The following is a 17,566-nucleotide window of genomic DNA, read 5'->3' on the forward strand; positions in this document are numbered from 1 at the left end:
GCTTATTTTCTGATTTATAGATAGTGAGCACTTTGTGACATGAACATAATGGCATCTTTTTGTTCTTGCACTATTTTGTCAAGATTTTTTTGACAAGATTTTTTTGGACATTTTTTGGTCTCCTTTATTGTTCTTTATTTATAATGCATTAAACACATGAAAAAGAACATTTCAAAACTGAATGTCTTGCTTATTTTCACTTCATGAATCATGAAGAACATCAAGTATTATCTATGGGCTAAACTAAGGCAGATCTGATTGTGAAGAATGGATTTTACTTGTTATGACAATCAAGAATTATTGCTGTTTGTCTCTGTAATTTCTTAGATTACAGTCTTATTTTTAATAACAGTTTCAAAGGATGATCTGGCACAATCAGACGATGGTCAATGAGTTTATTCTTTTGGGATTTACCAACTTGGGCCAACTCCAGATCCTTCTATTTGTCATATTTCTTGTCTTCTATCTGACAACTGTGCTGGGAAACTTCCTCATCATTTTGCTAACAGGTCTGGACAGCAACTTGCACACCCCAATGTACTTCTTTCTCCAAATTCTCTCCTTCGCAGAAATTGGATTTGTTTCAGCGATCATCCCTAAACTGCTTGTGAACCTTCTCTCAGATAAAAAGACCATTTCCTTATTAGGATGCAGGGCACAGATATACTGTGTCTTCTTCTTTGGGGTCATGGAATGCTTCATACTAATAGTCATGGCATATGATCGTTTTGTTGCCTTATGCAATCCTCTGCGTTATACAGTCATAATGAACAGGAAGCTCTGCATTTCCTTGGTGACAGCTGTATGGGCCTTAGGATTCCCTGTTGCAAGTATACAAAGCACGTGGCTGCTCAGCTTTCCATTCTGCAGATCCAATGAAATTTCTCATTTCTTTTGTGATGCTCCACCAATTTTACAGCTTGCCTGTGCAGACACTTACAGCTTTGAGCTCTTTTCATTCATAGGAACGTTTATCATTCTCCTGTGCCCCTTCGCACTGATCTTGGTCTCCTACATTCATATCATCAGTACCATCTTGAGGATCCCTTCAGTTGAGGGGAGATGGAAAGCTTTCTCCACCTGCTCATCACACATTATTGTTGTGACTCTATTTTATGGGTCAGCTAGTCTGACTCACCTTCAGCCCAAGTCAAGCTCTGTCCCAGGAAATAAGCATTTGCTTTCTCTCTCCTATGTGATACTCACTCCCATGTTGAACCCATTCATCTACAGCCTGCGCAACAAAGAGGTAAAAGGAGCCTTAATTAGGCTGATCAGAAAGAAAATATGTTGATGACAATGTCCAAAAATTCTTCAAGTCAAAACACACACATGGAGTACTCTGATTAATAAGTAGCAAAATATTTCATGGGATTTATATTCTATATACCTCTGTCCTAAATAATTTGTACCTTCATAAAAATTACTTAAGATCACTCCTGCAGCTATTAATGAGACAGATGATACTTTATAGGTGACCTTTAAAAATGAACCCTCTTTTTTGCTCCAGTGGCATGTGAACTTTGGACTTTCTTGTTTAACCTCCAAAGAGTGTCATAGTGTTGTACAGTCATTAGCATCAGCATCGTTGTCGTTGTCATCAGCTCCTTGGACTGTAGAAGGGGAAGAATGCTGAATGGGAAAATCATATATTTTCTGTAATTACAGAGATACCTTTAAGTACTGCTCAGAGAATAAGACACTACTATTTCCTAAGAAGAAATACCAAGATGAGTACTCAATGTCGGAAAATGGAGGCTGGTGCTTACACAATTTCAAGGCATAAAGAGTTATGGAATCCTTCAGATGGGGATGTATGAAATTGATGTGTATGATTCCATGTTCTTCAACTGTTGCCCTCTTCTCTACCTTCTACCAAATTTGTCATCTTGGGCATACAAATCACATACCAGAGCTTGCTTAGCATTATCTAAGAGCTTCTCTGTATGAGGGTTTCACCAAGCCAATGAAAGGCAGACATAGTCATTGTGCTTGAATGAAAATCATCAGTGACTTTCACCAAAATTGGAAGGAAAAATAAGGGTGGATTATATGCTAAGCTGAAGCTTGGAATAAAAGGGCAAATGTGTCGATTTTCAGCACTTAACTTTGTAAAATTTGTACTGTACAGTTTTTAAATTTTACATAATAGTAGACTTCATCAAATGTTTCATGGTAACATGCTTCACAGTATTAACTAAATGTCTTTCTTTCATTGTAATTCTTTCTTTCATTTCAAAGTCAGAGCATTATAAATATGGAAGTTGTTTTGGATACAAATTTTAATTGCGATTATTTTCTCATTTACCTTATTTGGCTTTAATTGAGGGCTTACATATTCCTCTGCTCACCATTTCCATAGAAATAGTTAAGTTGCATTCTTATATCTAGTTTCCTTTGAGTTAGCCCCACAAATTTCAATGGGATTTGCTTTTTAGATATGAAGAGCATCATACAGGTTTGCAAGCCACAGTGCTTTCTTGCACAAGATGGTCTGCCTTGTCATCTGAACCCTACTGTGATATTTCAGTATGGTGCATTTGGTTTTTAGAAACCACAATTTACCATAGTTCCTCTCATCATCCAAACCCAGCATTGTGACTTCCACAGTCCTAGCGTGCAGCTAGCACAAAGTCCCCTGGAAAGAGTAGCAGTTTCTGCATGAGCTGCTCCAACCTCCTGCTCCCAGAGTCTCAGGTGCAGTGGCTGATGGAATACATGCCAACAGTGGAAGAACTGAGCAAGGAGGGTGAAAACCACACTAGGGTAGACTCCACTTAATTGTCTGTCAAACACATCCAGGAAAAAAGTACACCCTAGAAACCACACAGAATCACTTGTTATAATCTGTGAACCCAGCCATAAGTTATTAAAGAGGAAACACGTGTATTTTGAAGAGCATTTAAATATTATATTTTCAGTAATTAAATCTTATAAGTAGCAGCCTCATGGAAGGTTTGATTCAACAAGAAAATAGACACAACTTTTCATGAGGGACATGTATGTTTATACATCTCAGAAGGAGAGGAAGCAGCCACAGAAAGTATGCACACAGCTTGTCTCGAGAACGGGGGGAAATGATCTAAGTGAGTCATGTGTAGCTTAACATGGACACCATCTCTCATTTGTTCAAGAATGAAGAGGTATGCTGGAAAATACTTAGAACAAGTCATCAGTTTTCACTAGATTTATTTCAATAGGTTTATTTACTGCAACTATTGTATCGCTCCTTATAACAAGTTTCTCAGGGCAGCTAATAATAAAATTATGAATAATATATTCAAAGAAGATCAAAGTAATGAACTCTGTAAACATTTCTTTTCACCTACTAGATTGTCCTCACATTATTTTGGAAGTATATGATCAACATGTATTGAGCATCAGAAACAAGTGGGGTTTATCAGGTAGAACCTCAGATAGATGTCTCCAGATGCATCTACATTTTCTATGCTGCAAAGGCTTTCTTCATAGTTTTGGCTGAGTATTTTTCAGAGCAAGGCATACATGTATAAGTGTATTGGCTGAAGACCTGATAATTAAATAACTGGTGTGATGGTGATTGGAATGGGGAAGAATGCAGTCCTTCTAAATCTGAGTCAAAATTCCCCTTGATTATTAAAGGATGAACCTGGTTTCCACAATGTACTTGAAAACACATTTTCAGGGAGAAATCTGAAAGATTATAAATTTGTCAATGTTAATATTATCTATAATGTATTGAAAACTTTGTAGAACATGTTAATAGGAACTAATTTCCCTCCCCCCTTCCTCCCCCTGGTACATGTGTACTGTATGGTACATTTTGTGTTTTTTTTCTAGATTGTTAAAGTGTTTTAAAGACATGGCTGCTGACCTTTGCTTCTAATGGTGGGCAGCACAATCCTATGGCTGCTAGGCAGAATCTAGGTTGCCATGGGAATTTTGGATGCCCAGGTCCAAAGATCACTCTGACCTCATAGTGGTATCTTCCAGCTTAGAGTACCCTCACCCCTCCTTACATCCAGCATGGGAAAAACTGTGCTGGCTGCTTCTTCGAGCTTGCAAGAAAAAACTTGGAAATGGGATTCTGTGGTTGTTTTGGAATGTGGGGAAAGGAGGAAGCTGGTGTTGTCATAACTGGAGTATCCTGGTGGCATCTCAGCCTCCTCTCTCATGCTCTGCAGCGAAATGCTTACATAGTCATTGAGGTGTTTTGCAGGATGGAAGGAGTGCAGAGGAAATCAGAGAGATTTGGTTGAGATCAGAGAATTGAGGACAGAGGATTCTCCCAAACTGGAACTGTCTCAGAGTTTTTAAATAAAAACTTTGAATTATTCCTGCTATCATTATTTTATCATTGGGTTTAGATGGCATGATTTTGTGATTACTTGTAGTCCCCTTCCATTTTATATGTACATGATACAATTTTATTGGGGATTATATACAGTTTAGGCTGGAATAGGTTACTGTGTTGACTGCCATAAGAGGTTATATAGCCAGCCCTTAAAGGTGATGCAGAAATATTTAACATAAAATCGGATGCTTGTTTTTAATGGATAAACCAGACTAGGGCACAGTTAGGGCATAACTGAAATCTATGCTGATTTAACTTGTAGAAAGTCTGAAAGAACTGAACTGGGTTTATTTCTGAATACATATGTTTAAGAGTGTACTCTAGTAAGTTGCACATTATCTGTCTCCAACCCAATTATTGCTAAACAATGTAAAATATAGGACAATAGGTATGACCTACAATATAATTTGAGTGATTCATACAAATCAGGAATTATAGAGATGGATCACGGAATCAGTCAGGCTTAAACTTATCAAATTGCTTCCATTTCCATCTTCAGCTTGCTACTTTCTCATTTTTGGATGTGAACATTTGTTGTAGTAAAAAAGGGACACAATTTGGCGCACTTTTAAAAAAATCACCAAAGAGTGTACTTACCCTGAAGCATTTTATTTTCCCAATGTTTGAAGATTTGATTGTTTTCATAGGGGCTTTATTGTTGTTTGGAAATTTTATTTGCATGCTGTGTTTCATTTTACATTGTCTTGTTGTTAAACCATCCTGAGACCATGCTAAGGGATGGTCTAGAAAAGTTTTAAATAAATAAATGTCAACGGATGGATGGACTCTCCAACCCCATGCATACATTTCAAACATAATTGCAAGTTTGGGAATGTGCAAGTTTTGTCCCCAGAGGCACCCATGCACATGGTCAGGCATTCGAGTGGGTATGTTCTTCTGTTTAATGAAGTGAAGCCAAATATATGTTAATACTGCATGTGCTCACTTATTCGTAAGACTCACTATATATCATTTCTAAGGGTGCATATATTCACACAACATGGCTGGCTGGAGCATGCTGTGCGTTTTCTGTCTAAACATGCATAGGATTGTGTCTCCAGTCTTTAAAAGTTAAGTTTAATCATATTATTTATTTATTTATTTATTTATTTATTTATTTATTTATTTATTTATTTAGAAATTTTGTATGCTGTCCCATCGCTTATAGCCTTGAGACAGCTCACATAAATAATTAAATATGATACAGAATAATACAAAATACAATTAAAGTCCGGTTTCATTTTATGGACTTCTTTTTAGTTCATTTTGACCATTGTTGGTTTTAATTTCATCCAGTCAGGACCTTTGGGAATGAAGCAGTAGATAAAATTCAAAATAATTTTAAAAACATTTCATTTGATATCTCATGCCAACTTCTTTCTAGATAGAGGAATGGAGAAAAAAATGGAGAAAAACAGAAGAAAGCAGAATGGAGAAATGAAACATACATCACTGAATTTATCCTCTTGGATTTTGGGGATTTTCAGGAACTACTGATTCTGTTCTACTTTTTGTTTTTTCTGATCTACATTTTTACCATGGCAGGCAATATCCTCATCCTTGTCCTGGCCATAGCTGATTCTCAACTTCACACACCCATGTATTTCTTCCTGGGGAATTTATCTTGTTTGGAGATTTGCTATGCTTCTACCATTCTGCCGAGGGCCCTTGCCAGCTTCATCACAGGAAATTGAATTATTTCAGTTTGGGGGTGCACAGTGCAATTCTATATCTTTGCTTCTCTGGCATGCGTGGAATGTTGTCTCTTACTTGTTATGCCATAGGATTGGTATTTGGCAATATGCAAGCCACTGCACTATGCTACAATTATGAAAAAAGACTCTGTCTTAGTCTAGCAAGTGTCTGCTGGATTACTGAGTTCCTGGCCATGTCTGTAATGTTGTACCTAATGGCAAGATTAACATTTTGTGGCCCCAGGAAAATAGATCATTTCTTCTGTGATCTTGCACCTTTCATGAAAATTGCCTGCAATGAAACAAGGAAAATAGAACTGGTGGCTTCAATCCTCTCTTCATTGTTCACATGGCCCCCATTTTTTTAAATAATGGCATCCTATGTGCGTATCATATCCATCATCTTGAAAATCCCATCCACTGCTGGAAAGAAGAAGGCATTCTCAACCTGTTCATCCCATCTCATAGTTGTTACACTTATCTATGGAACATTAAACAGTGTATGCACTGCCAACAAAACAGATCACGGAGTACTCTAAACAAAGTTTGTTCTGTGCTTTATACAGTACTGACCCCCCTAGTTAATCCCCTAATATACAGTCTGAGAAACAAGGAGGTCAAAGATGTCCTGAAGAAACATATTTGGAAAGTAATACTTCCGTAAGAACTTAAGAGTTCTGTAAGAGTCTGAGGTTATACTTAGAGAGTAGCCTAAACTGGTATGCATGGCAATCTCTGCTTCTGTGATGGAACCAGAGCCTCTTTGTGATGAAGACTAACATCAGGAATATTGGAGTTTATGCAGTAAGTGGTTTTAATATTACCAAAAGTCTGTAAATCCTTTTTGTTTATATCACCCACCCTGCCTTGTCTGAATTAGCCAGCTTTGGGCTAATTGTATCCATGTAATTTTATGCAATTGGTAAAAATTTGGAGAAATTAGTGGCAAGAAATTAGTGTGTCAACTTTAGTATGCCTACCTTGAACATGAAATTGTGGTTCATACATTTTGGAAGCAATAAATTTAAAAAAAAAATTGAAGCCTATATTGCATTATAATGGAATGCTATCTGATGACAATTGACTTTAAATTCTAGCCTTGACCCAAAACAGAACAAGCCCAAGCCCAAGCCCAAGCCCAAGCCCAAGCCCAAGCCCAAGCCCAAGCCCAGCCCAGCCCAGCCCAGCCCAGCCCAAAATCTGAATAATAAAATAAATAATGAAATAATGAAAAGAGTGGAGAAATCACTAGAGTCAATGTCTGTCAGGCACTCTGTAACCATAATACAAATTAAAGCATTATAAAAATGCTAAATATACAAATACATATTTTAATATGCTGTGAAAATTTATTCTTGTATCTGCTGTATTATGTATATGCTTTGTGAATAGCATCCAATGGTATGTTCAAAACTATGTAATATTTCAATAGCCATTCTTGAATTGATGTGTTTCAGAGTGTTTCCAAATGTCAGAGCATAAATTTTAACAGTTATCAATACATACTTAATCAGTGGTTTCTGCAAATTAAAAGTACTATTCTGGTTTACATTACACAGAACTAATTATGGGTCTAGACTCCAAGTAAGTCCTAAAACATTTAGAAATTATGTGTCTATCATGTGTCTCCAATAATTCTTAAGCCAAATGAGCAATCTCTAATCCACCAGGTAATCTACCTGCTGTGCAACACCAGAAAAATAGCTCAAATTAGTGCTTCTGGAAGGGACAACTCAGCAGAAGGGATAGCAGCATCTTTATCACATATTAGATCTGCTGCTTCATAACCCTAACCCTTGCCCTGATCTCAAAATGGTCTATACTCCTGCCTCATCCGCAAAGGTATATCTTTAGTAAAACTATGGCAGTTGAAATGTACTATTGTGAAAGACTAGGGTAGCAAATGCAACTCAGTTACACAAATTCCATGGTACAAGAATGCACAAATTGCTGCCATTAAAATAAAAATTAAAATCTGCATATTGGATCATTTTGCATATATTTGCTGCCCCTAAAATCCAACTTCCTCATTTTGGCTTAATTTGCTGAGCTGACACCAACAGGGGGAAATGTAACCAAATAAGCCATGGCAGAACTGGGGAAATCTCCTGAGTTTTCACTTTAAAATGGAATGTTCATCCGTCTCTATTTCTGTCATCCCAGAAACATGTTCCATGGTCTTTGGAACCCACTGTCTAGCCACTGCGGCTCTCTCCTTTGAGACTATATCCATTTTCCTGGTGGTAAAGCACAGTGGCAGTGTTAAAACAGCCTTTGGGGCTTTACAAAGATGTTCCATTCCCTTGTGGGTTGGGATGAATGGTATTACAATTTTTCCCCAGATAAAACCTACATAAACCTGTGTTAGGACACAATGATTCCACACTCCTAGTTATATTTCTATTCTCACCTCTGCAACAAAGGACCTCCAAGCATTTACACTCCAAAACAATGCAAAGGAAAGAAGTAACAGGACTTGGTTTGCACAAACTGATTTGGTGTCAAGTCATCATAAACAGTGGCTAGAGTTTTAAGAGTCTGGAAATGGGTATTCCAAAGGTTTTCAGGAAAAAAGGATAAGGCAATGAATGACATCATCTACCTTCCAGTGATTGCTGTATGGTGAGTGTGTCAATAGCTTCAGAAGTCTATTTCCTAGGTGATATCTTGTGCCTTCATGTTGAACTATGGCACACCATCCACCAAAAAGCTGTTCCAACATCCTGATCATGCAGAAACCCTGTTAACATGTCCCTTTGAGGTGAACATCCTAAAAAATGAAGCTCTGTGCCTGACAGGGTATAGGCATAGAATGCAGCTCCAACTGCATGCCATTGTTGTGGCAGAAAAGACTGTGACACAGCAATCCCCATCAGTCAAAGATCCCAGGTAATGTGTGAACCAGATGTTAGCCTATCACCATCTATTAACAGAGGAAAGCTAAAATGGAATGCCTATGTTCAGAGAGAATGTACCTTTGTATAATAGATACTGGAGATTAGTATTTTTTAGAAAGTTGACTAGTCTCTGGGTTCACTTGCTTGTAACCTCCCAAGTAGCTAGCTTTCCTGCATGCGTACATGGATGCTCCCTCTCCCTCTCTCTCTCTCTCTCTCTCTCTCTCTCTCTCTCTCTCTCTCTCTCTCTCTCTCTCTCACACACACACACACACACACACACACACACACACACAGAGAGAGACTTCTTTTTTAACTGTCTCTCCCTCTTTTTTCATGGTGAACTAAATCATCTGTTTCTCAGCATTATCATGATAGTTCAAGGTCCCATATTCTTTCACTGCTGGCATAGTACTAACTCTGTGCATGATTGATATTATGTTATTATGCACAAGACCTTCTGTGCAGCACAATTCCCAAATAAGATAAAACACTTGAAAAGAATCCACTTCAGATCTGCACAATATATCAGCTTTAAAATCACTAGGAGGAGCAAATACTATGACACATAATGCAGATGGGTTTCAGGGTGTCTCAAAAATATAGTAGCTCTGACAGAAAATATATCTAAGATTTTACTGCTGCAGAGCAAAGAGAAGCTAAACATTTGAAAAGCTGCCCTGGAGTGCTCTATACATGGAAAGCAGCTATCTTTCCCACATCAGATCCATAACTTGTTCACCAACATCCACCTCCTTTACCAATTCATTCCGCATCTCCCCATCAGTTCCAGATATGCCCTGTCTGTAATGCTGTAATTATGAAAAGATGTGTGAGATATGCAGCTTGAGAAGATATATGCCACTGGTGGGTTTTGTGGTTACGCAATTTGGATCTTTGAAGCAGGCAACCTTGAAAGAAAGTTAATTTTGCTTTATGTGCAGTTGTTCTGTGGCAGTCAGAATTAACTGTGGTATTCAAAGATATGTGTCAGTACAGGCAGTTTTTCTCAAAGTGACTATGCACTCTATTATTCTAGAACAATATGGTGGAGAACACCAGCAAGGAAAACCAAACCACCATAACTGAATTCATCTTGCTGGGATTCGAACATCCTCCTGAACTCTGGATCCCACTCTTCTTGCTGTTTTTCTTTGTCTATATTATGACTTTGGCTGGGAACATGACCATCGTTGCCTTAGTTGTGACTGATAGAAGCCTTCAGACTTCCATGTACATCTTCTTGGGAAACTTGTCCTTCCTGGAGATGTGCTACACCTCCACCATCTTGCCCAGGATGCTTGCCAATATCTTCCGTGGAAACAAGGCTGTGACATTCAATGGCTGTATTATACAATTATATTGCTTTAGTTTCCTGGCAACTGCAGAATGTTATCTATTGGCTGTGATGGCTTATGATCGGTACCTAGCTATATGCAAGCCCTTGCATTATGCTATAATGATGAATGCCAAAATGACCATCCAGTTGGTAGCAGCTTCTTGGTTATGTCCTGTCATTGTTCTGACTGTGCTTGTGGTGTTGGTGTCCGGGCTGACTTTCTGTGGCCCCAAGGAAATCAACCACTTTTTCTGTGATCTCAGCCCAGTGATTCATCTCTCCTGCACAGACATCAAAGGGGTGCTGTTGACAATCTTCCTAATGGCCATTGTGGATACCTTCCCCCCATTCCTGTTCACCATGTTATCTTATGTTTTCATCATTGCCACCATCCTGAGGATGCCATCTGCCAAGGACAGACAGAAAGCATTTTCCACCTGTTCCTCTCACCTTACTGTGGTGACCCTTTTCTATGGGACCCTGATTACGGTTTATGCCCTGCCCCAAACAGACAGATTCAGGGATCTAAACAAAATATGTTCTTTGTTTTATACCATTTTGACACCCTTAGCCAATCCCATCATATACAGCTTGAGAAATAAACAGGTGAAAGATGCCCTTATCAGAGCCTTTGGTAAGGGAAAGATGTATGTAGGAAGGTAGTGTGATTCTCAGTAAGATTAGAGATAGCATAACAGTAAGGGTGTCTATAAAATCTCTGCTTCATCTGGAGCAAGATGAACTCATTGAGATTCTCCAAATTCCATTTCACATTTGGCTTGTCTCAGTTCCATTCTAACTTGCAACTTGGGTTTCTCTTCATTCCACTGTGAGAAAGTGTATGAAAAATAAATAAATAAGTAAATAAACCACTAACAAAGCCCTGTGCACTTTTGGCGAGTAGTTTCAGGGTAGAGTTGTGCCTCTGCCCCACCATGTCTGAATTTGCATGCACACACACACAAAGAAAAATGGTATATGGGGAACATGCACCTTGTTTGCAAGCATAACCCCCAAAGATTTGACAACAAGTCTAACCTAGATTGAGAAACATCCACTTAGCAGATATTCAGTGGGTATTCTCTAATTTTTATCTAACTACTTCAATTCATTAACTGATTCTTCATGTGAGCAAGCCTTTCTTAAGCAATAACTCAAGGGGATATTTTCCTCCTTAGAGGATGAGAGAAAGCCATATATAAAATCCGACACTGAAATCACTCAGTACTTCACTAACGGTCCAGCTAAAAGTTAATAGTTATGTTACTTCACAGTGAAAGCTCAGCTATTTCTCATCAGATCAGTAAGAGTAAGTGATTTGCACTGAGGTCCTTCTGGCTATTCCACTGTAGAATTCTTCCCTATTTTGAAGATGATGAAGGGTAAGAAATGGTGGCACATTATGGTTCAGATTTTAACTTGGTGATGTTTAAAAGAACTGTCCACATGTTCTTTTGAGAAAACTCCCACATGGGCATTTCTTGAAGGGCCAGCAACTATTCAAACAAAAGGTATGGTGCTGGTTCTTTTTTGGAAAGAAAAGTATGGACAAGGACTGCTTGAAAGTGCTATCTGTCAGTTATGTGCGTGCATGTGTCTTGGGGAACAGTGGTGGTGGTGGCGGTGAATGCGGTCTTTCTTCAATAGAGCCTTCAGGCACTATTAAAGCTGGCAATGCTCTTACTAATCCTCTGGAATCTGCAGGAAAATATAATCTGTGTGGACTTCTCCAAATGAGACTCCTAGCCTTCCCTTCAGCTACTGTAAAGCATGCATGAAGAGCTTGTCTAATTTTCAAAAACAGGGGGAGGGGGGATTTTAGAAACAGGCTGAGCTTCTTTACTGAATTTTTGAGACTTTAATGAAGTCATTAATGAAATTTAAGAAGCCTGTCATGAGTCCAACTTCCACACTTCTTGCTTTCCTACAGATGCAGACCAAAGGATGAGAAACGTAGTCCTTCACTAAAGCTTGGCAAGTATGCAAGCAGCATGGATCACAATTCCCTACAATAAATGGAAGTAGCCTCTGCCCATGTGCAAATTGAATCCAAACTGAAATGAAACCCCCCTCCCCTCCTTTTCTACTGTTTGAGGCCCAAATGGCTTTTCTGAATTGGTCTGCTTGATTACAGTGTCTCAAAAATATAATAGCTTTTACTGAAAATACATCTTCAAAGAGGAAAGAGAAGCTAAAAATCTGTGCTCTACACACTTAATGCAGCTATCTTTCCCACATCAGATCCATAACTTGTTCATCAACATCCACTTCCTTTAACCATTTCATTCTGCATCTCCCCATCAATTCCAGATGTGCCCTTTCCCTAAATGCTGTAATTATGAAAAAATGTGTGAGATATGCAGCTTGAGAAGATATATGCCACTGCTGGGTTCTGTGGTTATGAAATTTGGATCTCTGAAGCAGACAACCTTTTAAAAAGAATTCTTTCATTGAGAAGGTTAATTTTGCTCTATGTGCAGTTGTTCTGTGGCAGTCAGAATTAACTGTGTCATTCAAAGATATGTGTCAGTACAGGCAGTTTATCTCAAAGTGACTATGCACTCTATTATTCTAGAACAATATGATAGAGAACACCAACAAGGAAAACCAAACCACCATAACTGAATTCATCTTGCTGGGATTTGAACATCCTCCTGAACTCTGGATCCCACTCTTCTTGCTGTTTTTCTTTGTCTATATTATGACTTTAGCTGGGAACATGACCATTGTTGCCTTAGTTGTGACTGATAGAAGCCTTCAGACTTCCATGTACCTCTTCTTGGGAAACTTGTCCTTCCTGGAGATGTGCTACAGCTCAACCATATTGCCCAGGATGCTCGCCAATATCTTCAGTGGAAACAAGGCTGTGACATTCAATGGCTGTATTATACAACTATATTGCTTTAGTTTCTTGGCAACTGCAGAATGTTATCTATTGGCTGTGATGGCTTATGATCGGTACCTAGCTATATGCAAGCCCTTGCATTATGCTATAATGATGAATGCCAAAATGACCATCCAGTTGGTAGCAGCTTCTTGGTTATGTCCTGTCATTGTTCTGACTGTGCTTGTGGTGTTGGTGTCCGGGCTGACTTTCTGTGGCCCCAAGGAAATCAACCACTTTTTCTGTGATTTCAGCCCAGTGGTTCATCTCTCCTGCACAGACATCAAAGGGGTGATGTTGACAGTCTTCATAATATCCATTATAGATACCTTCTCGCCATTTCTGTTCACCCTGCTATCTTATGTTTTCATCATTGCCACCATCCTGAGGATGCCATCTGCCAAGGACAGACAGAAAGCATTTTCCACCTGTTCCTCTCACCTTCTTGTGGTGACCCTTTTCTATGGGACCCTGATTATGGTGTATGTCCTGCCCCAAACAGACAGCGATTTAAACAAAATATGCTCTCTGTTTTATACCACTTTGACACCCTTAGCCAACCCCATCATATACAGCTTGAGAAATAAACAGGTGAAAGATGCCCTTATCAAAGCCTTTGGTAAGGGAAAGATGTATGTAGGAAGGTAGTGTGATTCTCAGTAATATTAGAGACAGCATAACAGTAAATGCTTCTATGAGATTTCTACTGCATCTGGAGCAACCTGAACACATTGAGATTCTCTGAACTTGAAGCTGGGCTTGCCTCAATCCCATTCTCATTTGCAACCTGGGTTTCTCTTCATTCCACTGTGAGAAAGTGTATGACAAGTAAATGAATAAATAAAACTACTACAAAAAGTCCTGTACAGTTTTGGGGATAGAGTTGTTTATATGTGCCTCTGCCCAGCCATGACTGAAGTTGCATGAACACACTCACACACATAGAGTGAGGGGGGATTTCAAAAAGAAGAATGGTGCATTGGGAACATGCACCTTGTTTGCAAGCAGAACTGTGCTCCATGAGGATCCACCCCAAGGATTGCCCTTCTGGGAGGCTTAAATGTTCTGGTTTCAGGAAAATATGCCTTTGTTCCATTTCCCAGGATTTTTAATGCATTAGGGTTTAAGCAAACAAACAAAACCCTCAAAAGATGCATGGACTTAAAAAAGAAAGACTGTATTTTGTATTGTACAGGATCTTGTTCTTGTCAACTGCAGGAATGTCTGCTGAAGAGAAGTCTCAGCATTATTTACAGAAATAAAGACATTTTATATAAATAAATGAGTACTGTCATAGAAATTCAACCAATACTTAGAGAAAGGTGTATAGTAGGAAGCTACTGTTGGGAAAGTTCAAATAAATCCTCAAATAAAATGTATGCTTTTGAGAGTCCTCTAATATAAAATCTGGCAGCACTGCCCTTATTCTCCTTTCCCTCCTGTAGGGTTTTTCTTTTCTGGTTCCTTCCCTGGGAGAAGGAAAAACAGCCCCAAGGTATGGAAATCATCTACTCATTCTCAGCTCCTGATTGTCCAACTGAAACGGAATTGAAAAAATGTTGCAAGATTGGGGCAGCTGCGCTTCCTTTGCAATGTAAAAATACCTTGCCAACTCATGCTTTGTCTTAAGGCAGCTCATGTTTTGTCTTAAGGAATTCTGTATCTCTGATTGCAAAACTCATTAGATTTCTGTAACTCCTGATTGTTTTACTTGTTATCTGTTACTCAAGCCTTCAATGGGTCATGGTGTTTTTCCGATGCCTATAAGGATTTCTCAGTGTCTCTGTATTATTCCCCATTCTCCTAACTTCTCACCCTTTCAGAATCTCATTGCTGCCTTGAAACTGTGTACATGACCCACAGCTTATAAAAACCTCCGCCTATGCTCTGGAAGCTTGTAGACAGTTTGGTATACTGCCTACCTGGCAGCACTGTTGTATTTGTCTCTGTTAGAGGAGTACCTGGGTGTTCTGCCAATGAACTGCTGAGGACTAAGCATGCCTCTTCCATGTGGATCCAAGTGTACATTCTCCTGGTTCTGCAATTCCAAGATATTCTCAAACTACCATAGGAAGACTTCGCTATACTCTCCTGTTAAACACTTCCATTAGAACATCTGACATATTGGAAGTGTTGATTCATTTCACTTGAATCAACCTAGCTGGTTGGACCATTGTTCTGACATGTTCTGCTTCACTTTTCTTTGGCTTCCATGATAAATGGGTACCCCAGGGCCTTCTCTTGAGCACCATCCTGTACATCTGAATCCTTGTAAAACTCAGTGAATTTGCCAAAGTGTCACTGCCTTCTTCAGCCTTGCCCCAGTGTGGATACCTTTGGGTGGAAATTGTCCTCTTAGCCAGTTCTGCTCTATTGGAAAATGTCTAATGTGGTGAGCATGTGGCTCATGTGCCTTACATCTCCACCAGAACTTCCCCTGTAGCAACTTCTCTGAACCACAATATGTATTGTGATGTTTTTGAATGCATACAAAGAAAAGGTTTGCTGCTTTAAAGATTTGTAAGATTTGTCTTCAGAGCTCACCCTCCTGTGTGTGTATGTGTGTATGTGCACGCACAGTAACTGCACCAGGTTTTTGGTGTTGCAGCCCACAATCTGCAGTGGGCATGTTTGGATTCCACATTCATGCATGGGGAATGTCCCTTGACAGGTGTGTCCCCATTCTTTCCTGTGCCCATCCCTCTGCCCTGTGCACCCCCCCACCCTCAGTGCCTTTTCTCCATTCTGCATATGCATGCTGTTGTGTACAACCCACTGGACACCCTTTCCTACATTTCTCTTGAAATATTTAATTCAATATTTAATATATTTAATTTTGAAAGATGGTGCACCGTTCTCCTCTGTCTGCTAACTTCTTGCTCAGTTTCTCAGAAGAATAAAACATGGGTAGAAGAGATACCAAATGCACAAATAAAAATGGAATGGAAAAGAGGCAGAGGCTGACACACAGACCAAATCCATGGCTGTTCCTGCTGGGCAACTGAGGGCAGACGAGGCAGATTCTCCTCTCCTGGCTTCCTTCCCACTGTTACTGATGGCCTGTCCCTGCAATCATCACCACACCTTTTTGTACATTTATATTATTTAGTTACAGTCCTTGTGCAACTTTGTTCCTCTAAAACACTACTATCGCACATTTGTTTTAAAATGTATTTTAAAATAAATGGATAGTTAAAACAACTTTCAGCCACTGAAAAAGAAGTAAGCCTACATGGTTTTATCAAAACATATTGAGCTACAGTAGATGCTGTCTCAGGGGCTCAGAGAGGGGTATTTAAACAAAGTAGGCAGAGCACCATGTTCTTATCTTATGAGAAACACTGCAGGAAGGAACTGGAGGTAGGAATCTTATGATGGATGGATGGATGGATGGATGGAGCAACTTAAATAGAGGCAGAGTTTTTTTTTTGTTGTTTTTGTTAAACATAAAACTTTATGTTTAAAGTTCTAAAGTCCTTTAAAACTTTTAACATAAAACTTTTAAAACTTTTCAAGAGTAAATTGAGAGATGTGGCTGGATTAATGCTTACTAGTACATGGGATCACTACAAAATACTACACAAAAAGTGTTTTTAGATTGCCATGCATATGATTTATGAGTGGTTAATGCCAGTGTTTGATATGGTTAGATATGGCAGAAGCAACAACAACAATAATCACCTTTGGTCTAAATGGACAACAGTAAAAGGCATGCACACACATTGTAATTGGTACAATTGTGTTTAAATTGCTAAGTTTTCTTGCAACAAAAATAGGCTTGAGCTTACAATCCTTTTCCAATCATTGTTTTAATGTTTACTGCAGGAAACCACTGCAGTTTACCTCCAGATTGTCCATTCGGCATTCCCACCACCTCATGTATAATGGAGTGTGTATGCATTATTTTCCGTTTAACTCAGATGCTCACCCTGATGATCATATAGGTAATACTAGGCTAGACCATACTATACTAAACTATAATTATATCCCAAAAATAATCAAGCAGGCACAATGTGAATTTCTAAAATGAAATGAATACAACTCCCCCTGCACAACTCCCACACATGCATCCACAGAAATGCAGGAGGATGTTGCTATCTTCTGTGTATGTCTCTGTGTGTGTGTGTTAATACATGTGCATGAAGGAAGAGAAAGAACCAGTGTTAGTCACCTGGAGCATAAGCACAACACCTTAGTAAACTGCAACTTATTGTAAAATAGCTGATATGGGATGGATGGTGAAACTCCATTAATGATATATAAGAAACTCAAGATAGCCCTATAGGCCTTCTGTCTGGTTATTGTGAAGAAGTGTTGAGCATGAGTACTGAAGAAAAGGGTATTATAGGTAGGGAAGAGAAAAGTTAGGAAGCTTGATTTCATTCAGTCTCTAATTTGCCCAGTTCTATGTTAGTTCCT

General features: G+C 39.0%; 3 protein-coding genes across 3 annotated transcripts; all 3 read left to right on the forward strand.

The window, feature by feature from the left end:
• Positions 1-361: 361 nt before the first annotated feature.
• LOC123033358 (olfactory receptor 10A7-like) lies at positions 362-1,294 on the forward strand. The gene has a single exon (XM_044449961.1). It carries the CDS (start codon positions 362-364, stop codon positions 1,292-1,294), a length of 933 nt encoding a protein of 310 aa, XP_044305896.1.
• An 8,675-nt stretch (positions 1,295-9,969) lies between these two features.
• LOC123033359 (olfactory receptor 6F1-like) lies at positions 9,970-10,926 on the forward strand. Its single transcript, XM_044449963.1, has one exon. The coding sequence runs from the start codon at positions 9,970-9,972 to the stop codon at positions 10,924-10,926; it is 957 nt and encodes a 318-aa protein (XP_044305898.1).
• A 1,918-nt stretch (positions 10,927-12,844) lies between these two features.
• LOC123033360 (olfactory receptor 6F1-like) lies at positions 12,845-13,795 on the forward strand. Its single transcript, XM_044449964.1, has one exon. It carries the CDS (start codon positions 12,845-12,847, stop codon positions 13,793-13,795), a length of 951 nt encoding a protein of 316 aa, XP_044305899.1.
• Positions 13,796-17,566: the final 3,771 nt, after the last annotated feature.

This window comes from Varanus komodoensis, unplaced genomic scaffold (genome assembly GCF_004798865.1).
Source record: "Varanus komodoensis strain SLA01 unplaced genomic scaffold, ASM479886v1 scaffold62, whole genome shotgun sequence".
NCBI classification, from domain to species: Eukaryota; Metazoa; Chordata; class Lepidosauria; order Squamata; family Varanidae; genus Varanus; species Varanus komodoensis.